The 26,999-nt window shown below is 43.2% G+C and overlaps 2 protein-coding genes across 2 annotated transcripts; one reads left to right on the forward strand and one right to left on the reverse strand.

The window, feature by feature from the left end:
- Nucleotides 1-361: 361 nt before the first annotated feature.
- Nucleotides 362-4,717, reverse strand: taf5l (TAF5-like RNA polymerase II, p300/CBP-associated factor (PCAF)-associated factor). Its single transcript, XM_046047476.1, has 5 exons — nucleotides 4,546-4,717; nucleotides 3,928-4,069; nucleotides 3,478-3,582; nucleotides 2,519-3,279; nucleotides 362-1,912 (listed from the first exon to the last, which is right to left on the reverse strand). Exons 2-5 carry the CDS (start codon nucleotides 4,064-4,066, stop codon nucleotides 1,115-1,117), a joined length of 1,803 nt encoding a protein of 600 aa, XP_045903432.1. The 5' UTR covers nucleotides 4,067-4,069; nucleotides 4,546-4,717; the 3' UTR covers nucleotides 362-1,114.
- A 2,009-nt stretch (nucleotides 4,718-6,726) lies between these two features.
- On the forward strand, nucleotides 6,727-26,649 carry nup133 (nucleoporin 133). The gene is made up of 25 exons (XM_046047324.1): nucleotides 6,727-6,989; nucleotides 7,450-7,565; nucleotides 7,694-7,797; nucleotides 9,727-9,960; nucleotides 10,211-10,381; nucleotides 12,639-12,794; nucleotides 13,387-13,457; nucleotides 13,974-14,121; nucleotides 15,476-15,626; nucleotides 16,115-16,269; nucleotides 16,456-16,547; nucleotides 17,089-17,252; nucleotides 18,051-18,145; nucleotides 18,848-19,072; nucleotides 19,158-19,280; nucleotides 19,417-19,516; nucleotides 20,317-20,571; nucleotides 20,766-20,899; nucleotides 22,017-22,175; nucleotides 23,857-23,992; nucleotides 24,765-24,883; nucleotides 25,565-25,645; nucleotides 25,751-25,815; nucleotides 26,108-26,196; nucleotides 26,404-26,649. Exons 1-25 carry the CDS (start codon nucleotides 6,862-6,864, stop codon nucleotides 26,538-26,540), a joined length of 3,408 nt encoding a protein of 1,135 aa, XP_045903280.1. The 5' UTR covers nucleotides 6,727-6,861; the 3' UTR covers nucleotides 26,541-26,649.
- Nucleotides 26,650-26,999: the final 350 nt, after the last annotated feature.

Genomic DNA, 26,999 nt, shown 5'->3' on the forward strand with positions numbered 1-26,999 from the left:
CCTTCAGTAAACTGCCGAGTTAATGCTAAATTCAGCCAGGGTAACTGGAAAATCCCGGCTTAATCCGCTATCTTGGTTTTGTGAAACAACCCTCTGATCGTGAGGAATTTAGTTTGTCAGAAGGACAAAAAACCAGCATGATCAGTGTTTCACATGCAGAGAGGCAGAATCACAACACTGAAAAAGCATGTTATAGGTGGCATAATAAAGAAAAGGAACTGACATAAACAGCAAATAAAAATTTGAAAATAACTTCATTCACACTAAATGTATGAAAACAATCCAGAAATGTCAAATCAGCTGTCAGTGTTGTTTTGCCCTCGTTAAGCACAACCTGGACGGCAACTCTTGGTAGCCAAAATATTAAATATACAGTTTATTTACACTTTAAGCATCGTACACTTAATGCCACTCACAGGACAGTGTGAAAAATATAGGTTTGATTCTTAGAAAGTTCCTCAAATAGTCCATTTATACTTTCATAGACAAACCAACAGCATTCACTGCTGCTGTGAAAACAAGCACCTCCTGCTCTAGTGATTTTAATGTTCAGCTTTTGTATTTGATCCATGAGACGTCTCAATACAGTCAGCAAACTCTACGGGCATCAATGCATCACATATTCTCCTTATTTCTGAAAGTTTTCTTCTTGTAGATGTGAATTTGTCCAACAAAACAAACACAGCTGCATGTCATCATCACAAACACTTGTGTATAGGGATCGTATTCTCTATGTATGCAACAGGAAAAACTATTTTACAGTCACATTATATATGCTGCTTTTATATTTATAAAACTTGTGCATGACAGCAGAGTAAACAGTTTTTGACCACCAAGGCATCAGAGCTTTACGCTTTTTAATCATCAGGTACACCAGAAACAGGAATTCTTTAATAGTGATAAATAGAAAATACCATCAAAGACAAATTAAATTATTTTCTATGCCAACAACTAACGAGGAAAACAAAAATCCTGTGCAGGTGGTTACTTTAACTTCCCCGTGGTTGGCTCAGGGAAGAAAACAACAGCCTGACTGGTGACCCCGTCCGCAAACAAACATCTGGAGATTTTCAATCTTTTCTCTCAAAAATAAACAAAAACCAGATAGCTGCAGCTACTGTTCTGTTTTCTCTTGTGCGGTTCCCGTCACCAGCAGCAGGTTGCAGGCCATGAACTGGACGTTCAGCACGTTGCTGGTGTTTCCAGTGTACAGTCCCACCAGTTCACCGGACGAGCCATCTGCTGGTGTCCCGCCGTGGGAGTTCCGGATGTCCCACACCCGGACTGAGTTGTCTATAGACGACGACGCCACCAGGCTGCTGTCTGGACTGAAAGACAGGCTGGTGACGCTGTCCGTGTGTCCCCGCAGGTCTTTGAACAACGTCCCCGAAGCCAAGTCCCACAGCTTCACCCTCTGGTCCTCGCCGGCGGACGCCAAGTACTTCCCGTTAGGTGAGAAAGCGAGTGACAACACCGGGCCTCGGTGGCCGGTGAAGAGGCGGACAGACGCCCCCTGCTGGGTGCTCCACAGCCGGACAGTCTTGTCTGTGGAGCCGGTGGCCAGGTAGTTGGAGTTGGGATGAAACTTGACACAGTCGACGTCTGCAAGATGCCCGGCGTAGAGCCGCAGCGGGTAGGTGCGGGAGAACGTCCAGAGGCGGGCCGTGCGGTCGTGGGAGCCGCTGGCAAAGTAGAGGCTGCAGGGGCTGATGTCTACGTCCCACACTGGGTAAGCGTGGCCCTGGTAGAGCACCATGTTGGTGAAGTTACCCAAGTCCCAGTAGCGAATGGTCGTATCCTCAGAGCAGGAGAGCAGGCCGGAGCCGTCTGTCAGGAAGGCAGTACGAAACACCGGGCCGCTGTGACCTCGCAGTGTCTTTATCTCGCTGCCGGACCCGTCTTCTTCATCCACCTGAGGAGAAACGTAAAAACGTGTCCATTGAATAAGTCATTTATTTTGTCTTTTGAAAATGTTTCTTCAGTAACAACCTTGAGTTACAGGGCTGCAGCAATTAATCAGTTACTTATTTTCTCAGTTAATATTGTCTATAAAATTAAAGAAACTTGAAAAACATCATTGATTAATTTTATCAATTGCAAATTGCTGCAGATCTTATTAGTTAACTAATATATCCAACCACTCATTTATACATTAGTTTCACAAATGAGGGCGATATCCGTTTGTCCTCATTTCAAATATATCAATATACTACATGGCTGCTGATCAAACTAAATGTTATGATTTTGTGTGCATTGTGTGCATCCTCAGTATAGCAGTCTGTAAAGCCTTAATTAAATCCTTAAAACTAATTACTGTGTGTGTGTATATATAGAAACACACACACACACACAAAACTCACAAGGGAGAGCACTGACATTATTCCACAGCAGCTCACTAATAAACCTGCCTGCAGACACTTTCTGTGTATCGACGGCTGTCCATTATCTCAAAATGCCAGATAATCGGCAGACTGATTAATCATTCCATCATTAATATTTATGTGTTCAGTCAACTCACTTCCTCCTCCAGTACGTCACAGGCCAGGTGGATGCGTGACACGTCAGCCTGATGCGGTTTGGCCTTCAGCTTCCTGGCTCGGAGGCTCCACAGCTTCACCGTGGAGCTGTCAAAGCCGGCGGCCAGCAGCCGGCTGTCGGCCGAGACTTCTGCAGTGTTCAACATCTGCTCTGTGTGGTGGAAAGCGTAAAAGCACACGGTGGTGAGCGTGGGGGGGCCCTCACGGACTTTCTTAATGCAGTCCTGCAGAGCCTCCAGGGCCGCCTCGCTCTGTGGGATCCCTGCGGGGACCTCCACCCCCTCACCGCCATCTGCCCCATCCACTCCAGCCCAGGAGGAGGTCGAGTTTGTGGCTGCAGTCGCCCCGCTGGCAGCTCCGTACAGCTGGTAGTCTGTACGCCTGGAGGCGGTGACCTCCACCTGTAGGTGTGTGCTGAGGGCCCTGCAGATGGCACTGTTGTCCTCACTCTGCAGGTAACGCAGCAGGTAGCTGTAGGCCGGCTCTGTCAGGTGAACCACGTACTTGTGCTCCAGGAAAGCACTGAGCTTGGGGTTGGCTGCAACATCCTGAGCGGTGAGAACATGGCGGAGCTGTTCTACGGTGGCACGCTGTTCGCTGTCTTGAAGAAAGGTGCTGTGAAAACGACTGTAAAAGCCATCTACCGCCCCCTTCAGGCCGCAGCGCACCATGTCCAGGTGGAGGTAGACGAAGAGCGGGTAGAGGATGCTGCTCACCTCCTTCGCCCAGGATATTTCTGTTTCTGATTTAGGGGAAATAAAAAGGATTGAGGTTTTTGTAATTAAAAACAAGGTTGCGTAGCATCCAAACAAGAGTTTTGCCATTTTACAAAACAACAGAAGTTTTATCTGGTATCACTACTGGTAGGTCACAGCACAACTCAAAGCTGTGCTGAGCTAAGGTACTCAGTGACTGCGCAGCAGGAATGTGAATGTGGTACCTGACAGAAAGGAGCGCAGTCTGGAGTACTGAGTCTCATACTGCTGTGGGTCAGACTGGCAGGGAGCTGCAGAGACGATGTTGGCACAACCCGACTCTGTCTGCACTGCTCAGGGATCCAGAGGGAGGGATGGAGGAGGTAGAAGAGAAAGTAGTAAAATACTCATTATGCAGAATGGCCCCCATCACTGTGTTACTGTTCTTAAATGTATGTAGCATGGGTTTATAACCTGCTGGGTAGTTTAAAGATATGTGAGGATATGTAGGGCCTTTAATACATAATAATGCATCATTTTATAAATTAATATGTTCAACTCAAAGTCAGCAAGCTGTTAAATGGAGTGGAAGCAAATTTAAATATAAAAATATTTCCCTCAGACATGAACTGGTGTCCTTCATCTGATGTCTTGTGTTGTGACACAATCCCCTTTCATCTCTGCAGTTTGCTCACCTGTGAGGCTGGCAGCCATCTCCTCCGCTGACTGGAAGAGCTTGGCTCCTTTCAGGGACCCATCGGTGTCCACATACTGCCTCCGCTTCAGGTACTGAGCCACGGCATACTGGATCTGCTCCGTGCGAACCCGCTTCATGACCTGAAAAACCAAAGAGAGTCACACAGAGCGACGTTTCAGAGAGGACACCTGCACCTCACTTTCCCTCTCATTCTGTCAAACACAAACATCATCAGTCACACCAAAGCAGGCAAACGACGGTGCATACATGTTACAGTGCCTTTAATCTGATTCATCATCTCCGTGAGCATGTCAACGCTCACGAGCTCAGCATCTTCCCAGCAGCTAATTAGCTAGCAAAGAAGCGAGCTAATGTGTTTGCTAAAGGCTTTAAAAACCGGATACGACCTTGCTGAAAAACTAAATACACGTGTTAGCCTGAAACACCAGAAACTGGGGCATTAATCCAGAGTAAAAGCCGGTGGGTTTCCACTTTAGGATGCTTGAGCTGAGCTAACCGGCTAACTTAGCGCAGGTGGCAGAGGGCCCGGCGGCTCCAAACTTTTAGCGGGATTGTTCCGGTTCCGTAGCACCGCCGGCTGAAAGTCGGTACTCACTGCATATCGTGCCGTCCTCCGTCCTCGGTTACTGTGTACAAGCTGATGAGGTTTTAATGCAACTCAGTCCCCAGCTGAAGCTACGCCACTGCCCGTCTTTGCCGCTCCATCGTGGTTTTCCGCCCCCAGGTCGTGAATCCTACCACGGCGCAGACAAGACCCGCCCCTCTCTGCCTCTGATTGGCTCAGACCGACGATGACGTTTCTCACGTAGCCCTCGCTGAAACAGGACGTGGTTTTTCTGTTATTGTTTTACCTTTATATGATTACATCTTTTATAAACAGCCCATGGATTACATACTAGAATACATTTGTGGATGATGTCAGAATAAGAAATACTTTACAGCGTAGATGTAATTTACACCCGGGACTCTGGGGACATGTTTTTACCACTTTTTAGAATCACCTGCCAACGTAGGAGCACATGAACACACACTGAAGTCCGAAGAACAACTTCACAACTCAGGAAATGGGACAATCCGAGGAGCATGTGAATGCACTGTGAGATGCTGGTTGCAACTACTAAAACTTACACACTAAACCTTTAAATAAATGAAAATGCTTTGAGAAAGTCCAGCCCATTTGAACACTAAGAAAACATGCAATTTAATTCAAATATAAAAGACACAAGGCAGAATGCAGGAAATTAAGTGTTTAATGCTCAAATTTATTTATTTATTTATTTTCTGGGGGGGGGGCTCAGACCCCCCCGGTGAAGATTTCTTCAGAACAGTGTACAGTTATCTTCTCATCTTGTTCACGTGAACCCAATATCATGTTTCCTCATGTCTCGTGAGTTTTGTATGTCACTCCCCTAGTCTGAGCCCCAATGTTGCCACCACTTTATGTATATAATATATTTTAAACTCATTCATAAATCCTGTCCAGCTAAAAACAACAAGACATTTGGAAGAGATTTCAGAAAGACATTGATGTGAACTGTCTCATTCACCCTCTCTGTCTCCTGCTGGAGGTGTGCTTAAATTAACTATACAGAAATCACCACCCACATCCACGTGACCTAACAAAAAATGTGCAACAACAAATTCCAAACTTGAAATAAAATCAGCACAAGGCCGTATGAGAGAGCTCCACTTAGATGTCAGGGGTGGTGGTGGTGCAGTGGATAAGATACATCCATTGATGTGGGAGACCGGAGTTCGATTCCAGCTGTGACACATCCACAAATGTGTCCCTGAGCAAGACACTTAACCCCTAGTTGCTCCAGAGGCGTGACATACACAGCAATTGTCAGCTAAATGAGTAAATGTAAGATGTTGTTGCTGTCAGTAGGAGTAAAGTGCCTACACTGTGTGCAAGGGCATCACTTTGTGTTGAAAAGTGGTGGGGACAATTAAGGGCTGATATTAGGGGTTTGACAAAACACTCAGACAGAGATGCAAGAATGCACAATATTGGAGACACGACAACAAGATACTCCAATGCTATTTAGAAGAGCATTAAACTCTCAATTTCCTGCATTCTAGAGACATTTTCTGCACCAATTTATGGTGGAAATTTATATGAAGGGAAACAAAATTCATGTGGTCAGTGACAAATCAGAATATAAAAATTACAACAAAATTTATTTTTACATTCATTCAAACATACATTCATTCATTTAGCTGACGCTTTTATCCAAAGCGACTTACAACTGCTAAATACATGTCAGAGGTTGCACGCCTCTGGAGAAAGTAGGGGTTAAGTGCCTTGCTCAGAGACACAATGGTAGATGTGTCACAGTGGGGATTTGAACCTGGGTTTCTCACACCTAAGGCATGCGTTTTATCCACTGCCCCATCACCACCCCAAATTATTGAATATAATGCATTAATCAGCAGCTTGGTTTTTTGGCCTAAGGAACTTATTTTGGACAAGACAGATATGTTTCTTCTATATTTACAAACATTTCTCATACAATTTCTAGTTCTTGTTGCAAGCTAATTTTCAGAAAACAAATCAAAAAGGACACTACACTGGGGGAAGGGTTTGCTTTGACAACCGAGTCAGAGTTACAGTGAGGCAAATGTTTTGAACGGGAATACTTTGCACTGGAAACTGTTTTATCCAGTAGGTGGCGGTAATGCAACATTTTCTGGTGCAAGGTGCCAGGAAAACCTAAAGACGACGACGAAGAAGGTTCGTTTTGGCGTTGGGCGGGACTTCCCGTTGACGCAGTGATGACGTATATGTCAAGCGACTGCACCGCGCGCTGTTCGGAGAGGATTTCACGGTGAGGGTCGGTGGGTTTCTGACGGTTAAATTATTTGACATATATCCTGAGTGTTGAGCCGCAGCGGAGGTGTCACCGCAGGCATGTTTAGCCCCCGCACCGCCCCGGGCTCCGGCCGCAGGCAGCAGGGCAGGAACACCGGGAGGAAGAGCGTCTCCGGGGCGGCCAGCGGTCTGCTGTTCTCCCCGCGCAGGACGCCTCTGTCGGCCAGGTGGGTGCAAACGGTGGATGTTTCAGCTGTTTCTGTGTATAAACACTCATATGCCAGTTTATTACGTTCACCTAGCTGAACTTATCCTGCCCTGTTATTAATTCTTGCCCTCATCAGATCAGAACCACATTCGCATTTGTTGCCAAGTTGTTTTATAACACGTTTGTTTTGGCGACTAGATGCGCAATAACAATAAACATAACGTTAAACCAATCTAAAAAATGTAATTGATAGAATATGTATAAGTATTTACATGTAAAATAAAAGAACCATAATCAGATCTGATTTGTTGTGCAAACATTTACAAGAATAACAAGGTTATAATGTTTAAAAGAGGTGTTGATTCACCTGTAACGTTAGTCTGTTTTTGTTCACCCCATTTATACTAATAGGCTAGATATTTGGATTATCTCTCGCTATTGTGCACATTTGTCCACTCTCTAAAATCTCTCTCCACCAGGTCGACCCCCACCAGAGTGCAGAGCCATGCAGCTGCAGAATCAATCAACTACGATGTGCAAACCTTCGGCTCGTCGCTGCCTGTCAAAGTGATGGAGGCACTGACCATGGCTGACGGTAAAGGAAACCTCATCTCTGAATTTCAGAGGTTTATATTTATTTCCTGCGACGTGTTCTGGTTTGTTGGTTCTGGATCCTGTTCCAGATTTGCCACTAAACTGTTCTGCGTGTGTTGTTCCCTCTAGCTGATGACCAGATCTCAGTGAAGGTGCATGAGAGCGGCTGGGCCTGGATGGTTTGTGGAGAGAGACTGATCATCTGGAAGATCTGCCAGACTGCTGTGGCCAAGGTAAGATCAGCCCCTCGACCACACAAGAAATATCCGGAGACTAAAGTCCAGTTTATAATTCTGCGTCAAATCAGCGATGTATCCTGACACACACCTCCCCAGAAAATATAACTACACGTAGCAGCGACGCAGAGTGCAAGAAGTGTGATTGGTCGGCTTGGTAGCATCACATTTCCTACTGCACATTTCTCGCTTGTTTTTCTTCTCCTGCCTCAGCCGGGTCAAGGGTCGTACACACCATCTCGTCCGACGTCTTCTTTCGTTTCTGCATTTTAGTAATTTCACTACAAGTTTAGGGCTGAACGATTAATCGTTTTCAAATGGAAATTGCGATTTGAAAGAACGAGATCAGCTAATCGTGAAGTCGGCGATTAAAATGTAGGTTAATTATACAGCTCATCTCACCCTTTTTAAACAGTCATGCAGTTACAAATTCGTCCTGTTGTCGTCCGTGTGTGACAGATCTGCTCACCAATCAGAGCGGGCACAGGGCGTGTACATTTTACAACAAATGAAACTAGAGGAAAACGTGGGATCATGGCGCCAGCCGAGCAGACGCAGGCAGCGGTTCATCTGTTCTGTGCTGCTCGACTTGGTTCCATCAAAAACAGACTTTAGAAAAGAGATTTTTTTCCCCCAAATTGTTCAGCCCTGTACAAATTAATGCTGTTCAACATCGATCAGCTCCAACTCCAACATGATCCTCTCAGTTTCAGTCGCCTTTGTTCGTAGTAGCCTACACCAATGAAGAAGAAGAAACTCAACTCAGTGGAACAAACTAGCATTTTTTGTGTTGATGCGGACACACACTCACAAATATAAATGCTCACGACTGCATGTATAGCACAGAATGGAGCCAGAAGTATAAACTGGCCTTAAAGCTGCAAATAGAAAAGCAGCTACTGCTTTTCAGTCCAGAGATTCAATCACAAAGTTGGAGCGACATTTTGCAAAGAATTCTCTGACTGAAGTGTTTCAGGACAGCTGCTACAGAGCCACCATCGCATATATAATTACGTTTGTCCCATCATTTGGGACTGGACCGAGTTTTTGATCAGGAGAAAAAATGATTAAGATCTGAGCCAGCACGTCCGTATGTCCTGTTTATTAGGTGACTGGTCCTGAAACATTTGTGAACTACAAAGCTTTGTTGTGAGTGTGTTGGTGTTTTTTGACACGCCTCAGTGACCGTGAGGAGCAGCATGGAGCTGTCAGATTTGAAGAAAATTAACATGTTTAGGTTTGAAAAACCACTTTGGCGAAACATTGTTGTTTGTTATTTACTGCTGCACGATGGAGACATTTGCATCAACACTGAAACGAGAGATGGATATAAGTCATTAGCTCCTTCTGAGACAAAGCTCAGTTCTGCCGCTTGTATCTTGGATCTGATCCTGTCATTACTCAAAGCTCATGAACATACAGGCAGATGACTGGTACATTCTTCAACATTCATTCAATGGTACAAGTACCACCAGGTACCTGACAGAAAATAATGTCAAACGTTGTCAGCTTCTGTTACATAATAATAATAATTAGTCATTTAGCTGATGCTTTTATCCAAAGCGACTTACATTTGCTATTAATATCAGAGGACACACGCCTCTGGAGCAACTAAGGGTTAAGTTTTCCTCTGGGACACATTGGTGGATGTCGAACCCTGGTCTCCCACACCAGAGGCATGTGTCTTATTGACTGGACCACCGCCACTTCTCAGTTTTGAATATTTGTCACTTCTCAGTGTGTTATGTGATTTTAAAGTGAATATAATTGGGTATTGGACTGTTCATGAGACAGTCTGAATAATCAAAAGGTAATTTACAGCCTAATCCACTGAAAACGATTGTTAGTTGCAGCCCTAGAGGAAACACTTTCAGATTCCTAATGTAAGTCCTGAAATCCACCAACACTCTGTGTGTTTTCCTGCAGCTGTCAGTGTGCAAGGAGCTGCAGCTGCCCAACAGTGAGTACAACTACACAGCCGACCTCGTGGCTGTGACGTCCACCAATCCACTGGAGATTGCCGCCGTCCAGTCCATCTCTGTCCTGGCGGTGAATGCGGAGGGAACAGCTCGCTTGTGGCCCAGCCTGGCTCAGGAGGGCAACTACGCAGAGACCGACGTGGACCTGGGAGATCTCTGCAACTCTGTTGTTGCTGTCAGAGTAAGTAAATCTTTGATAAACCTGATTTATTTTGATGCCTTTGCAGCTAAAACCAAGAACCTGGCAGCTGACTGGTTATCAAACTCTGCAGCAGCTACTAGTGAATCCACATGAATTTCGCCACAAGCCCATTTTTTATTTGTTGAAACACACAAATACGATTATTTTCAGTCTTTCAGCTTTAATCAAACAGAACATCCCTGCTGTGGTTTTCTCTGTCTTTATTTCTGACTTTTCTCTCGTCTCTCAGGGTGGGAGCTTTGTCTTGTCCTCATCGAAGAGTCGGCTGTTGAGAGCAAGCGCTGATTCTTCTGGAAAGCTCCAGTACCGAGCCCTGCAGCGGGGTCAGGGAATGCTCTCTGGCATCGGACGCCGTGTCTCCAGCCTGTTCGGCATGCTCTCCCCGCCAGCCAACGACACAGTGAGTCACACTTACAGATTCTACTGCAAAGACAAAACGTGTGCCATGGCTGACTGTTAAATGTAGATCATTTGAATTTAATAAATACAAGCAAATACATATTAGCATTTGTGGGAGATAAAAACCCTCAGACCGGGCCAGAGGCCTTGTGGGCCTTTGCTTTCATACTCAATTCTCTTGGATGTAAGTGTAACTTAGATTTAGATGAACTGTTGTCCTTTCAGTATAAATGGTATTCTTTTCAATGAGACACAGATTCCAGTCAATTTCAAATTAACTCAAGTTTAGTGATCATTTCAAGTAAATAAACAATCGCATCAAAAACATTAAATACATGTGTATTTGTGGGTCTTAGGGTCAGACTAGAGTTGCCAACTTTGTCAGTGTGAAATAAGGGACCAAAAGTGGCCTGCTGCAGCAGTGTGCGTAGGGTTTTGTGTGAATATACAGTGAATTGTTTTAAGCAATTTGTCATAATGATAACTAATCTCTTAATTAAATATTCGGTAGGGTTAATAATAGTTTATTTATAGCAAGTGCCTTTAACACAGTCCTTTAATTAAACCACTACCTGTTACCTTTACTATTTGTCTAATACAAAACACTTGTGACTCTTTCACTGTAGGTTAGAAAAGGTTATCCCCTTCGTGTACGTATGACATATGAATCTTCTTCACAACATTTGAGTCATCAAACAACGCACCGTTCACAAGACAGTCGGTGCTGTTGAGGCTTCACTTGTCACTTTGTCAACTTCCACAGTAGCTGCATTTAGGCGCTGGAGGGGGGGGGGGCTGTGATTGGATGATGACAGGTGTCGGTGACCATTGTCAAGTGTCGTGTTCAGCGTAGTAGTCAAAAAACGGGACAAGAGAGGTCACGTATGGGACAAATCAATTAGGCCTACTATAAGGGACATCCTGGCTAATACACCCCCTCTAATAGACCCCCCTCCACTTTCATCTCCACACATATTCAATATTAAAACAATAGTGTATTCTACCCTACAACACTTCTAAAGTAATAAGACTGAAATGTGACACTGATCAATTGGACATCATCTTGATATGCATAAAACAGTTACACAGTTGGTTAACATCAACACATGCACTCCAAGTTCGTGTGCTGTGCCACATGACCAGATTTATGTGTCTGGTCTGTTATTTTATCAGGCCAGAGTGCAGGGGCTAGCAGCAATAACTTAAAGTTCCTAAAGGCCCCATTATCCCGCAGTCAGATATGCAATTGTTTCTATATTATAGCTTGAGCCTCTGTTACGGCCTGCTAGCAACACTGTTCAACTGGCCGGGTTTGTGTGTGTGTGTTTTTTATAAAAATTTGAAGGCCGTGGCCTGAGAGCAACAGGCTGTGAGAGAAAACTGCACCTCAGTGTTACAGTGTATCATTATTATTATTAACATTATTCTAATGAACATGTTAAACATTAACCCCAGTATTTAGTAGTTATCAAGCTAGGCATATGGAATATTCTAACCTCATGGCTAAATGCTAAATAAAATATCTTCAACACATTGAATTCAATAGTCCTCCATGAATCAGCAGAAAGCAGTAAAAATTTAACATGTAACCAACCAAGCTCAATTAATTCTTTTAACTGTAAAATTCTGCAAAGTACATATCTTGGTAGTAGAGTACTAATACCTCAATGTAAAAGTACTGCATTGAAATGTTACTTGAATAAAAGTATTGTACATGTATATATTCTCTCATCAGATTATTTTCCCTCCTGCATTAATGTGAAAGCAGGATTTTACTGCTGTAGTTGAGCTGGAGCTCATTTTGACACAACAATTTTCACTATGAATTCATCTGCAGATTATTTTCATAAGAAAAGAAAATGGTGAGAAATGCCATCACAGTTACCCGGAGCCCAAAGTGACTCCTTTACAGTGCTTTGTTTTGTCCCACTAACAGTCCAAAACATTATTTACAAACATTACAATTATTATAATCATTCAAAGGAAAAGCAGCAAATCTTGACATTTGTGAAGCTCGAACCCTGAAATGTTTTTGCATGAAAAATAAAATCAGTGATTTGTGAGTTTCCAGAAATTGGATAACTTTAGAACAAATGGATGACATGAATAGTGTCTGTAATTATACAGACTATATCTAGATAAATAGAGAGGGAGAGAGATAACAGTTGGAGCCTCATCTGCAGTACTTTTTTTGTATTAGTAATCCCTTCCTGCTGGTTTATTTCAGATGGTTCACTGTTTTCTGTTTTCTGCTGCAGCTCCACAGTGTGCTGTGGGCGGGTGAAGCCAGCTGCCTGTACACGCTGACCAGCTCCAGTCTGAGCAAATGGGAGGTGGATGACAGCTGGGAGCATCAGATCTTCAGCTGGGACGCCCAGAGAGCTCTGACCGAGAGCATCGCCGACGCCATCTGGGTCAGTACAAAGATGCACGTGATCATATAATGTCTCTCTGTATTATTAACTGCCGTCCTTTTATCTTTTAAATCTCTTTTTAACATTCAAAGCTTCAGTACTGAGTAGGGCTGGGCGGTATAATGAGGTATACCGATTTAATTTCAAAAGGGATATAAAATTAGACATTACTGTTTATACGGTAGCATTTATCAGAGAGATACAGTGATTACGTTACAAGTCGCGACACGGCGTAAAAAGCAGACCAGGTAAAGTGACAGTGAACACAGTAATGTAACTCGTCAAGATGTGTTTGCAGCAGAGGTACGTTAGGTCTGTGAGTTTGAAAAAAAACTGAAGGAGGCAGATTCATTAAGCGAGTGACAATAAAGAGATAAAGTATAATTAAAACAGTGAAAGAAAGAAGCTAAGTTACTACAAATGGTAAAAGCATGCCAACCCCGCCCGCCTGGAGAAAATACTGATATATATATTTTATACCGGAATTCTGCCTAACAGTACCGGGATATGACTCTTTGGTCCATATCGCCCAGCCCTAGTACTGAGAATGTCCATCATGGTCATAGATTTCCCAACATCTGTCTCCCACCAGGGTTCAGAGAGCAACTACGAGGAGCTGAAGGAGGGAGCGAATGTGACGTACCTGGATATGAAGCTCAGCCAGTGAGTGTGGTCGTGTGTGTGTGTGTGTGTGCATGTATGACCTCTTGCTTGTTTTACACTTCAGTACAAAAAGGTCTTAAGTTGTCTTTATCATTTTAGGTGAAATTTTAGATTCTACATTTAAAAATCTACCTGCCTGAGCAATGTCTTTCTGTCAATAATTATTATTGATCCTTTCTAACTGAATGTGAATGTTGACCTCTTAAATCAAGGTCAGTAAATACGAGGATTTTTATTTTTGAGCCCATAAATCCTTCCTGGAAAGAGACAAAAGATTTAGACTTAAAATTCAGATTTATAAATACATAACTAGTGACAGACCAATTAATCTGCTTGATATTTATATTAGATTGTAAAACCCATAATGGTCGACCACAACACATAAAAGGGAGGATCCTTGTGGCCAGAAGGAAGTAGCCTGTGTGAGAAAGTCTTGTGTACAGAGGAGTTAAAAAGAAGAAAAATGATTTCTCTCCTAGGCCGAACTGATCCGGAGTCTGTGCTGTGTGTTTTCAGAGCCGGCCTGGTGGTTTTGGCTGCAGCCTGGCACCCGTCAGACACTCCCTGCCTGGCTTACTTCTGCCTGGTCACCCTGCAGGACACCGGAGCCGCCATCTCTGAACAGTTTACTGTGGAAGTAACCAAGTACAACCCTCCCTTCCAGGTCAGTCCTGACACAGCAGGGAATGGATTGAAATTCTGTTCTTTACTCGTCCTTTCTCGTTTCCTACATATCTTTTCTGGTACCTATCCATGGAGTTTTATGTGATGAGTTTTTTAGGTGTCTGCCTTTTAGATTTCTGCCTTTGCTCCAACACAGTGGAGGTAAATGGTACATTCATCAGTTTTTCTAAGACAAGTGGATCTGATCCGAACCAGAACTACTTTCTAACGAAGAAATAGTCCCAATGTACTCTAGATTATCCAGGGCAGCGGTCTAAAACGTGGTCATTCTTTGGCAGGTTTTGAAGTTATGGGGAACATCATCTTCTAGTAGTACTAGTTGGATCTATGGACATTTATATCACCATGGACATTGGAGAAAATGACATCCTCAGAAAGTCACACTTTTTTTTATGCAAATTGAGGGAACTGAGGGTTTAAAAATAATAATAAATAATTATGCATTACATATATATAGAACTTTATCATGGAAACTCAAAGCACTTCAGAGAGACGTGGGGGGCGATTGCCTCAACCACCACCAATGTGTAGCACCCCCCTAGGTGATGCACAGCAGCCATTTAGCGCCAGAACGCTCACCACACATCAGCTTGAGGCAGAGAAACAACACAAGCAATTTACTATGAGGGATGATTAGATGGCGAAAGCCAGGGTGGGAATTTTGCCATGACACCGGGGAACCCCCTACTCTTTGCGACAAGTGCCGTGAGATCTTTAATGACCACAATGAGTCAGGACCTTGGTTAAACATCTCATCCAAAGGACTGCATCTCCTACAGCACAGTGTCCCCATCACTGCGCTCTTATTATTAGGACCGGAGGGAAGACTGCCCCCTACTGGCCCATAAACACCTTTTCCAGCAACTTAGTTTTCCCAGGAGGTCTCCCATCCAGGTACTGGCCAAGCCCAAACCTGCCAGGACAGATTATTGTTGAGTGTTTTTTACATTAAAATTCCCCATGAAGCATGAGCTAACTTTCTCTCTCCTTCATCATATTGTAATGGCAGTAGATGTCTCTAAACTTGCAAACAAAACTAGTTAACACAGTTAAATACCACTAAAGGTTGAGTGTAAAAAAGATATTTTTTGCGATTCGTGGGAATTTTTTAAGTTCATAGAATACATTGTTTGAGTGTTTTATTTGCACATTCAAGGCTTATTTTTTGTCATCCAGGCAGCCACTAGTCTGAATTTATTTTATTGTCTTCTTTAATTTATTTAAGTCTGGTATCAAGATCAACTTACGGAGATTTGAAACGTAATTTTTTTTGTCAAAAATAAATGATTATAAGGATGCTTGCTTAAATTTTTTTTATTGTCTTGTTTTCTCAGAGTGAGGAGGCTCTACAGGCCACACGGCTGGTGCTGCCACGCTCCCCCGGCTCCACCGCCTTCCTGTATAACGAGGAGCTGGTGTTTGCTTGCTGGACAGGAACCAGCAGGGGAGGACTACCTGATGAGAAAATCAGTTTTAACTCGACTGGTGAGAAAAGAATCCTTGGGCCTTGGCTCCAGATGAAAAAGAAATCAGTATGTAAAATACAGTTAGGTGAGATCTTATACAGTGATGGAATTACAATATATACGACTACAATGATCCCTAAGAGGTCAGTCACTAAACATTTTACAAATAAGTAAACCCAGGGAACATAGAGTAGAGAAATAAAAAAGAACAAGAGTAACTATGACAAAAATAAATCATTAAAATTGTTTCAGCCTGCAGATTTACACGTCAGAAAGATTGTTTTGTTCACTGATGGCAATGAAAGTCCGAAAGAAAATGAGTTTTTGAAGGTAGAAAACTTAATAGTTTGCACGTATTGTTCAATGAGCATTCAAACAATGTCATTATTTATATGATTTTTTGGGCGGTTTGGGAGATTGTAAAGGCCTAATAATGACAAACCTTTCTCACATACGATGATCGCACACTAAAAGTCTGAGTTGACGTTTCCCTCTCTGTCTGTCCAGGTGATGGTGTGCGTGGGGGGGGCTGCTGCGCCAACCTACCCGTGTTTTTCTCCCAGAACAGCGGCCTGGTGGCGGTGGTGGCCCGGGAGAGCGCCTCCATCTTGCCGGAGACCATGGAGGACTCGCTGTGCTCCTCGCTGGCTGCAGCTCCGGAGGTAAAACTCAAAGCTATACAGGAAAAGTGCTGTAGTCAAAGACTAAAAGAAGAAGACGAATATTAATTTATGCAACATCTACAGGAACCTTAAAAGACGTAAAGACAATGGCATTGAACTATGAGATTATGCATTCGGTTGTGACTGAATCTAAAATGCATTTCTAATTTTGATTCTGTGTTGAAGGTTTCAGCCATGGAGACTCCAACCAGAGCAGAGCCCGTAGCTCAGGAGGACAAAACCAAACTCCTGAAGTCAGCTTTCCTGCAGTTCTGCCGGTACGTTTAATAAATCATCTTTTATTGATGGTTTGCAAAAAACACAGCACTTTCTGGTTTAGTCGTCTGAATCAGGCAGTATCTACAGTAGATCAGTGTTATCAGTGAAACCTGCTTTTTAATGACAAAGGTTGTTACATGTGGGATTAATCAAGTGCTTAAATTATTACTATATCAGGCCACTTTTGTGAAAAGTGTTTCATAAAGAAACATGCAGGTCAAAGCCTTACAAATAAAATACAAAGAGTTGCTTTTCTCAGCTTCGTGTTCTTTGGACTGAGGAACATTTGATATTTTGATCTACGTCTTTTATTGAGTTCAGTATTCATTTATAACCGGAAACAATCTCATAGCTCTGACCTAAATGACCTGGTAAATGTGGACGGACTAACATAAGGAGTATAGAAGTAATTATACAATATATTAAATGACAGAGGAAACAATTGTCTGCCCTAACCGCTGGAATTTAGGATGTAGAATGAAAAGGATTTAGTTCCTGTAATAATATAAAAAAAAAAAAAGATAATGTTTCCTTTGTCAGCAATGATCTGGTGGCTGCTCAGACGCTCACCGACGAGCTCTTCCCTGCTGACGGTGACGGAGAGGAGGGAGCCGAGCTGGACAGCATAGTGACTCAAATCAACCTGGACCTGGTGGATGATTACCCGGCCTCCGACCCCCGCTGGGCCGAGTCTGTCCCCGACGGTGAGAGGGGGGGTAAAAGAGAAGGGAGGGAAGGTCTTTTTACCTGCCCATTAAAAAAAATTTACAATAACATGACAAAAATCCTGAGGTTGAATTGAAAGTTGCCATCATGCCAGCATTTCCATACTAAATGTACTTTATTAATCACATGCACATGTTGCGATATTCATCCTCTGCATTTAGTAGGCAGCCACTGTGCAGCACTGTGCAGCACTGTGCAGCACTGTGCAGCACTGTGCAGCACTGTGCAGCACTGTGCAGCACTGTGCAGCACTGTGCAGCACTGTGCAGCACTGTGCAGCACTGTGGACCAACACCAGATCTCATGTCAGTGTCTGGTCAATGCACTGACTGAAGAAACCAAACATGTTTTTGATGTTTTTTACTGTGTTAAATTATGAGAGTATATTTATCATAGACATGTGAGGCTGCCAGATCTTGAATCAAAATATATTTGATTGGGAGGAACTGCCACTAAATTGCCGTACAGTAATTTGGAATGCTAGAAATCTCCCACCTTTTAGCAGCACAATTATTTTGTAAATTTGTAAATTTGAAGATAATTGTGTGCAGATATTACACCCTGTCACTATGTAGAAACAGGATTATTTGCGCTTCATGTGCAGTAACACATGTGACAGTGACACAGATTCATTATATAACATGTTGTTAACATATAACTAATATATTAAAAAAAATCTTAATAATTATGGAAGTGCTCAAACAGCTCAATCAAACTGATCTTTACTTTTGCCGTGTTTTATTTTCATACAAACGTTCCTGTTTCTGTTCATCCAGAGAGTGCCGGCTTTCCTCTCACCTCCCTCATCATCCTCCACCAGCTGGAGGACAAGATGAAGGCCCACGGCTGCTTCATGGACTTCCTGCTGCAGGTACACAAACACACAAACAGCTGGAAAACCTTAAATAAATGAAATAATGGTGCACACTGCATGTTTAGAAGCCTTTCAACAAATCCAGCCTGTGTTTTTTAAATAAGTCATATTTTAGAGCTGTGCTCGTCTCTTTAAGTATTCTGCATTTTTATGGGATGGATTTAGCTTAATACCATATTTCTCATATCATGCATCTCTATAGTCATTTTGTTGGACCAAGAAATCCAGAAAGTTAAAGATGTTGCTCCTACACCTCACAGTCAAGGCAGAGTGTTGTGAAAATGTGAATCCTGAAATGGCTAATAAATGGCCACATGGTGGTGCTATTGTACCAAAAAAATCTTTCTGGACCTAAAGGCCTCCACTTTCAAAGTTACTTAAATCTATTAAGAGTACTCTCCAGAATCAGAAGTGAACTCCTTTAACATGTCGGACTCATAACTGGGCTAAAAGATCAAAATTGATGCAGCAGAACCAGAGAGCTTTTTTTTATTCCACACATTCTTCATCCTTGTCAAAACCTGGCGCCTACATTACCCACAATGCAACTAGATCGTGGACTGTGCATTGCATGTTGGGGTGTGTCATGCTTGTAGCGGTTAATGTAACCCGGAGCCTCTAGTCTGCAGCATGAGATGAGGAGCGGGCTACAGAGGTCCGGTAAGCTCACTTCTTTCTGTCACCGTCCTCCCCCGTCAGGTGGGTCTGCTGGACCGGCTCGGCCACGTGACGGTCCGCTCGTCTCCCATGGCAACACGGCTGCTGCTGTGTGAACACGCCGAGAAGCTTCAGGCAGCCATGGTACTGAAGAGCCACCACGCAAAACACGGCGAGCTGGTCAACCGGGCCATCAGCATCGCGCTGCAGAGGAACAAGGCCGACGTGCCGCCCAGCCTCACCCCTGCTGATGTCTTCTTCAGAGAGGTTTGTGTCTGACTGGGTTCTGTTGGGATAGTCCATGTGCTGTGGAAATAAGATTTTAATCTTTTATTTTTTGGTGCACTCGCAGGTGTCTCAGCTCTCCTCAGTGTTTGATTGTCTGCTGGAGGAGGAGGAGCGCAGTCTGAAGGAAAACCCGGTCGACTCGGTGCAGTGGGCCGAGGTGGTCCTCACAGTCAACAACATCATCAAGGTACAACGTCAATCGTCATTTCATGAAGGGTGTGGCACCAAAGAGGGAAATTAAATATAAAAACCACCTCCGTTATGAGATTGTAGGGATTCAGTGAAGTGAGATTATTGTACCATCATGTTCTCTCTGTGTGCAGGACATCCTTCAGGCTGCTGGTCAGTACAGGGAGACCAAGGCCTTCATGTACAGAGCTTCTGAAAACGCTGCTGCAGAGCCAGAGTATATCCCATGGACAGGTACAACTAATGAATAGAAGCTTTCTGTCATTTAATTCTTCACTCCCCTACCAGCAGGCTCGGGTCGCTGCAGCCTGACGGCACGTTGCTGTGAAAACTGGTCCAGAGACTCGACTCTTGTTTGCTCTGAATTTATTTGAACCTTTTTTTCAGTGCGTAAGTTTTAGTGGCATCTACTGCTGAGGGTCGTGAATTGCAACCAGCTCTGTAGAGCAGTTTGTCCGTTATGGCTACTGTAGAAACATGGAGGCGCAAGATGGTGACGTCCATGTTAAAAGGACCCGCGGTTATGTAGATATAAATGTTTCATTCTAAGGTAATAAAAACACAAAAAATATAGTTATGTCTATTATATTACATTTCTTTCAATAGATCCTCCTAAATATTACACACTGAACTTTTAAAATAAATTGAAAGCAAGCTTTGAGTCTGAAGTTCTGCAGAAAAGGGGCTTTCCTCAAAATGATTTTTCTGTTTAGAAAATCAGGTGAATAATGGAAAACCATTGGCAGGAATAATTATCGCATCACCTGTGAGTTTCCTCTTATAAAATAATTACTACATATCACTGCTGTGGTCAGAAACTCCACAGATACCTTTTAATATTTAATATCAATCCATGTAAACATTGTGATCTAAATAAGCTGAATATAGGTAAATTTATTTATTTAAAATGTTCCAGTTGCTCTGCCTTAGTTATACCACTGCTGTGGGGAGGTAAAAACTAGAACCTCAAAAAGTTTCTTAGTTACTTGAAAAGGTTTCTTTAGGAATTATTAACCCGATCTTCTCTCCTCCAGCGTCAGGCGGGGTTCGTACCGTCATCTCCCGTCAGCATGAGATCATCCTACGCTCGGTGTACCCGCACGCCGACTCAGAGCTGCGCAGCGCCCTCTGCGAGCAGCTGGTGGCGTTGTTGGACATCTACTTGGGCGGCTATGTTGCCCAGCTGACGTCCCTGCAGCAGCAGAGACCCCCAGGGGCCCAACAGGAGCGCTACAACAGCCTGGAGATGGAGTACAGCCAGCGCCGCTCCGAGCTGCTGGCCCCGCTGTGTAAGTGGAGGATTAAACAGAGCAGTTTCTTCTACAGCTCATCATGAAACACACTTCATTAAAACCAGACAAACACTATTAAACTCTCCAAAACTGTCTTGGTCTGTCTCTCCACTGTTCACACAACCACCAACTCTGGTGTGGTGGAAATAAAACTCCCACTAAATGTTAAGGGAAGTTGTTCTGTGTTGCAGTGGATCTGGGTCAGTACCAGTGGGTGGCAGCGCTGGCTGAGAAGTACTGTGACTTCGACATCCTGGTTCAGATGTGTGAGCAGACCGACAACCAGAGCCGCCTGCAGCACTACATGACCAAGTTTGCAGACCAGGTACACTAAGAACCCGAAACACTAACCTTTAGAAAGAGTCGTGTTTTGTTAGCATGTTACAGGTACCCGGTGGAGAAATGTAGGGCTGCAGCTAACGATGATCGTAGTAATCGAGTATTCTACTGATTAGTTCAGCGATTCATCGAGTGATCGTATAAGAAGTATTTTTGCTTGACATTATGGCGTTGTTGTTGTTTTCTTTTAGCTTGAAATAATCTCATACACTTTGTGTTTTTTTTTTTCTAGATGCTCTCTTGTTTGCCCCTCGCTATTTTCTGTCTCTTTCTCCACTTTGCAAACAGCGTATGCACAATGTGCGACAGTAATAGATGTCCGTGTGAAACAGTGTGTTATATAGTTGTATGGATTAAACGAAGCTTAGTTACTAATAAAAGTACAGCTGTTTAATAATCTAATTAATCGAATAACTCGATAAATCGTTTCAGCCCTAGAGTAATGTTTTAATAAGGGACGATCCGATCCCAAAGATCAGCCCGATCTAATAAAACACCATAAACTACAGCAAAACGCAGCATTAGACTGTTTATTTGTGTTATGTATGTGCACACGCTTCATTTCAGAGCAGTGTGAGAGTCTTTTGAGTGTTTATTCTGAGCTGAGTGCGAGCTGAGTTAGAGCAAACACAAGAAAAACTGTTTAAATTTCTCTACAGTTTTATCCCCACTAGTGTCAAAGCCTTAAGAATTGAAAGTTTCGTTTTCTGGTGCAATAACTATCACAGTCTCATGAGACGACTAAAGTGAGTATGAAGATATTTTGCAAGTTAAAAGCCTGGTAATGCTCTGTGACATGAGATGTGGCTTGCTCAGAAAATGTTGACTGACTTTGCTGAAAGTGGAAATAAAAATAATGATTTACTGTCTCAGTATTCAGGCTGCCTCTTGTGTTTACTGTAGTTTGTAATACATGCTTTGTTTTAGTGATTTTAGTTACTTGTATGTTTAAAGAATCAATAAACCATCATGAAACAAATAAGTTGCCTTCGGTCCGATGAGCGAGGTCTCTGTTTCACTTTCATGTTACTCGCTGCAGCGTTCTTCACACAGCCGCTCGCTAACTTCCTCTTTTTGTCCCCACGTGTCACTTCCTGCCGCAGAACTTTGCCGACTTCCTGTTCCGCTGGTACATGGAGAAGGGGAAGAGGGGGAAGCTGCTGTCCCAGCCGGCCGCTCAGCACCAGCAGCTCGCCAGCTTCCTGCAGTCTCACCAGCACCTGAGCTGGCTGCACTACATCCACATCCACGACTACCGCAGTGTACGACACCCGCGCGCACGCACACACACACACACATGCACACACACACAGCTTGTTTCATGCCTCAGTACAAAACCACAGCCACATCCTCTGTCAGAGTCACAGTAAACATCCTTCCTTCCTTCCTTCCTTCCTTCCCTTTTTACACTTCCTCAATAACTGATGGCCTAAAATGGCTTCTTTACCTTCAACTTGCAATCTTTCCTTTTTGTTCTAGTGTTTCTCTCTATCCCTTTCTTCCTTCTCTCCCTCGTTACCTATCTTTCTTCCTTCCAATTTTTGTTGCATCCTTTCCACTAGTTTTTTCGCTCCTTTGTTGTTTCCTTTTGTTCCTCGCATCTATCATGTCTCCTTCCTTCCTTGTCCCTTACTTCTTTTCTTTCCATCTTACCTTTGTTGCTTCCTATCACTCTTCTCCCCTACCCTTCCAGTCCTTACTCTGACTTCCCTCTTACCCCTGTTTGTCCTTCCTTCCTTGCTTCCCATCTTACTTTTCTTTCTTCCTACCACTCTTCTCTGCTACCCTGCCTACATAATATTGTCCTTCATTCCTTCCCTTCCTTTTGTTTCCCCCCTTTGCTCCTTTTAAGTCCTTCCTGCCTTCCTTCCCATCTTATTTTTGTTTCTTCAGTCTTCCCCCTCTGTTGCCTTTGTTTTTTCTGTTTTTTAATCTTTCTATTTTTTTACTTCTTTCCATCCTACCGTTCTTCTTCTCTCCCGTTTCCCTTTGTTCCTTTTGTTGTTTCCTTCCCTCTTCCTTCCCTTCCCGCCTGCTCTACTGCCACCACAGTGAAGTACAGATTAAAAAGACACACAACTTAAAATTAATATGCCCTCTAAAGCTACCACAGAAGACTACCCACATCCTTCCTTCTTTACTTTCCACAGTCATAGTCTACATTTACTACTGTGTAGAAACACACACACACACACTCAGTTTCCTTCCTGTTTTAGCAGCTTTAAACTTGTTGAAACTCACGACCAGTCTGACCAGAATACAGTAACAATAACAACGCCTTTGCATCTTATATACGCACACACATTGCACAGCTTCCCTCCTGCTTGCAGTTACCAAGCGCACACACAGGAAAGCCACATACATATCGTCTGTGTCACACACACACACAAAGAAAAGCTTCCTGGTTTTGAGCACAGTCGGACTTTAGGTTTAGATCGCTGTTTATATCAAACGTTAAAAACATGACAAAACATCTTTCAGTAACACACATACAAAACCAAAAGGGCAAGCATAACATTCATAAAGTTATATATTCTGTGCATCTACATACTATCAAGGAGCAAATTTATGTGCAAATATTACAGTAAATCGTGCACCGAATGTCAGAAGAGTGAAACAAAACAGCAGTATTGTATTTTTAACATTCAAAAGTTCTCATTTTTAGTTTTATTTTAAGTATAAACTTACAATTCTTGTTGTTAAATGTGTCCATGAGTTGTCTGTTTTATACATTGTAGCACATTATATGCTTAAATGTTTCATGTCAGTGTAAATTAAACTTGTGTAGGGTTTTTTTGACTGTTCGTCAGACCAAATAAGCATTTAAAGCATTAGTAATTTATTCAAAAATCTGAAAATAATGTTTTTCCAGTGCAAACGGAGCTGTTTCATGTAGTTCTTTGTATGACGCTGGGACTGACTCCGTGCCTTGTGTCTCTGCAGGCTCACAGGACGCTCTACAACCAGGCCAACATGGAGACGCGATACTTTGTGAAGAAGAAGACGCTGCTGGCTCTCAGTAAGCTGACGGTGCTGGCGTCTGACCTGCCGGAGGACGAACTCAAAAAACACGTCAACGGTAAAAACACGAGCCGCTCATCAGTGGACCCCTTGGCGTCGCTCTTTTAACTCGGTACCCCTTTAGCAGCGTTTTTCGACATGCAGGACATCCAGTCAAGTTAGCAATAATAAATATGCAATGTCCAGTTAGACTTTCAAAATAAAACTACTAGTTAACGTTGTAATACAGTGCAATTTGGTTAGGTTTAGGCAACACAACTACTTGGTTAGGGCTAGGAAAAGGTCATGGTGTGGCTTAAATGGTACTTAAGTGACTTAACTTACGTGAGTCAAGTAAGGTTACTGTGTAACTTGCATAACTTTAATAAAAACATTTGATATTGACTTTTTGTTTCACAAAGGGAACAAACACCAGTCTGAAAGTCCAGTTTCTGTCCCCCTGTCCACTCCAACCACCTCCTCCTTCTGACGTTTCTGTTAAATATCCTACTCCTACCTTCAGCTTAAAACAATTATGCTATAGCGCTGTTTTGGCAGCAAAAAGGAGACCTACATTATGACCAGCAGGCTTTTGTCAAGCACAACTACACAGTAAACTAGGGACTAGTAAAAACTGTTACAAGAATCATAGAAAACGTCAGAAAATACAGATTTAAAATCTCAGAGGGGAAACGTAAGACTGTAGTTTGAGGGCAGTTTGCTGTTCATTCCCTTTTAAAAAGTACAGTGCATCACCTGACAGACATGCGAGGGGCAGAACTTTGCAGAGTGGCCCGCAGTGTTATACTTGTCCCGTGACTTGACTCGCTGTCACGTATCTGTCCAATCAGACATCGTGGAGCAGGAGCGCTTCCTGCTGCATCAGGAGACTCTGCCCCGACAGCTGCTGGAGGAGAAGCAGCAGAACCCCGACACCATGCCTCTGCTCAGCGCTCACAACCTCATACAGGTGAAAACACACATACACATCGTCTTTTCACAAAGAGGTCTGAGGATCATCCAGAGGAACCGGCGTGTGAACTTTTATCATATATATAGAAATTTGAGAGATGCTAATTTCAGCTAGCTAAAAACAGACTAAACAGCCGACTCCTAATAAGCTTTTTCAACTGCACTGGTCACGTTAACAATGTACAGTGGAAACAAGTAACCTATCAAGATTGACAGGTTGCCATGGTAGCTACTTGTCAATCACAAGATAGCCCCGTCCTGAAGCATACTCAGCTTTATGGTGCGTTTTCCTCTAAATGGGACCATAATTTACTAAATGAACATGATGCTGTGTTGAAGAAGACTTGAAACTAGCGACTGAGACCATAAACTCATTAGGAAAGTGTTTACTGAGGTAATAAATCAACTGAGAATCAACCTCATTTTGCAGCCAGTGGAGTCGCCCCCTGCTGGCCGTTAGACAGAATACCGATTTAAGGCACTTCTGCATTGGCTTCACCTTTCAGAACCGGAGCTTCACGCTTGCTTGTAAATCAAAAGTTATAAAAGACCAAATAATCAGATTTCTGCGGGAGAAATCTACCTGGAATTTTTTTTTCTCTTTTCCTGTTTACTCTGACCTTTACATCTGAAACCAGATTAGAGCCTCAGCTCACGTCACGTCCTCTCCTCTCTACAGTTGTACATCTGTGATGACAACAGGCGAGCAAACGAGTACGACTTCAAAAAGGCTCTGGATCTACTGGAGTACGTCGACGAGGTAACTTCATGATAAATTGAGTGCTGGTATGTTGGAGATTCAACTAGTCGGCCTTGAAGGCGGTTAAAAGTTGACTTATGCAAATTGTCTGTGGTCATGTTGCAGGAGGATGCTGTGGACATCGACTTGCTAAAATGTGAGATCTTCGGCAAAGCGCTGCGGAGAGACGAGTAAGATCCCCATGTCATGTTTTTGTTTATCTATTCATTCAATGAAGAGTAGCTGAAATACAAATTTGACTGTATGAAAGCATTAAATGCAGTTTAGAGCTCTTTACGAATGAAAGCAAACATTCATATAAAAGCAGCTAAACGGAAACAAAATAGGTTGGAGGGAATTCTTGGAAACAGTGATTTCATAAATGTTCAACCGCGTTTGACCGTCGCAGTGCACGGTTGTTTAGAAGTTTGTTATTGATCAGTTTTACATGTTGTGTGGCTTTGATGTTGCTCTTCCTCCCAGCTGGTCCTCGACCGACGGCACTGACGACCCTCTGGAAGCCGCCAAGGACAGCATCTTCGTCAAGATCCTCCTCAAGCTCATACAGGAAGGTGAGAAACGTTCATGAAGCCAGTAGGATTTAAAGCATATGATTGATTTCATCTTGAAATAAAAATAGATTAAATTACTAAATCATAGCATGTATCAAAGACGGTGCACAATTGTCATTTAATCCATATGTATCCATGTATTAAAGGGAAAAATCACTCAAAATTGAATGTCACTCCACATTTCCTCCTAACTAATCTGTATTTCAGGAGTTCCTCTGCAGACGTACCTGCCTGACGTCAAAGAGCTGCTGGAGCTGGACGAGCTGAGCAGTTTGAAATCCAAACCCTATTTTGAGTTTGTCCTTCGTGCTAATTATGAACATTACCTACAAGCCCAGATGTGAGGACCCATCCCGACAGCGCCTACTGCACTTCAGCTCTCCTTTGCATTCTAATGATTTTCAAGATTCGTTTGAATTGTGTTTTTTTCTAAATAAATGTGTTATTTCTGTACCTAGACTGCAGTGTGTTTTTGAATGGTTAAATAGGGTGCTAGTAGTGAAATACTGGATAAAATCCTCACTTCAGTCATTCAGTGTTCATTTACTGACATCTAGTGACATTTCCAAAGCACTGACAGAAGGCAGCAGGGTGAACAGGTACTGTCCTTTAGTATCCTTTGGGCTCTGCGCGAGCACCTCACCTCACCGACATCACTGATGCTCAGGAGATGGGTACCAATGATCTTCTGAGCAGTTTTAATCACCCGCTGCAGAGCCCTCCGGTCCTGCACTGTGCACATCCCATGTTAGTGATGTTTCATGTCAGGTTCTCTGTGATGCTGATTCCCAGGAACCTGAAAC

Source organism: Micropterus dolomieu, linkage group LG01 (assembly GCF_021292245.1).
Source record: "Micropterus dolomieu isolate WLL.071019.BEF.003 ecotype Adirondacks linkage group LG01, ASM2129224v1, whole genome shotgun sequence".
NCBI classification, from domain to species: Eukaryota; Metazoa; Chordata; class Actinopteri; order Centrarchiformes; family Centrarchidae; genus Micropterus; species Micropterus dolomieu.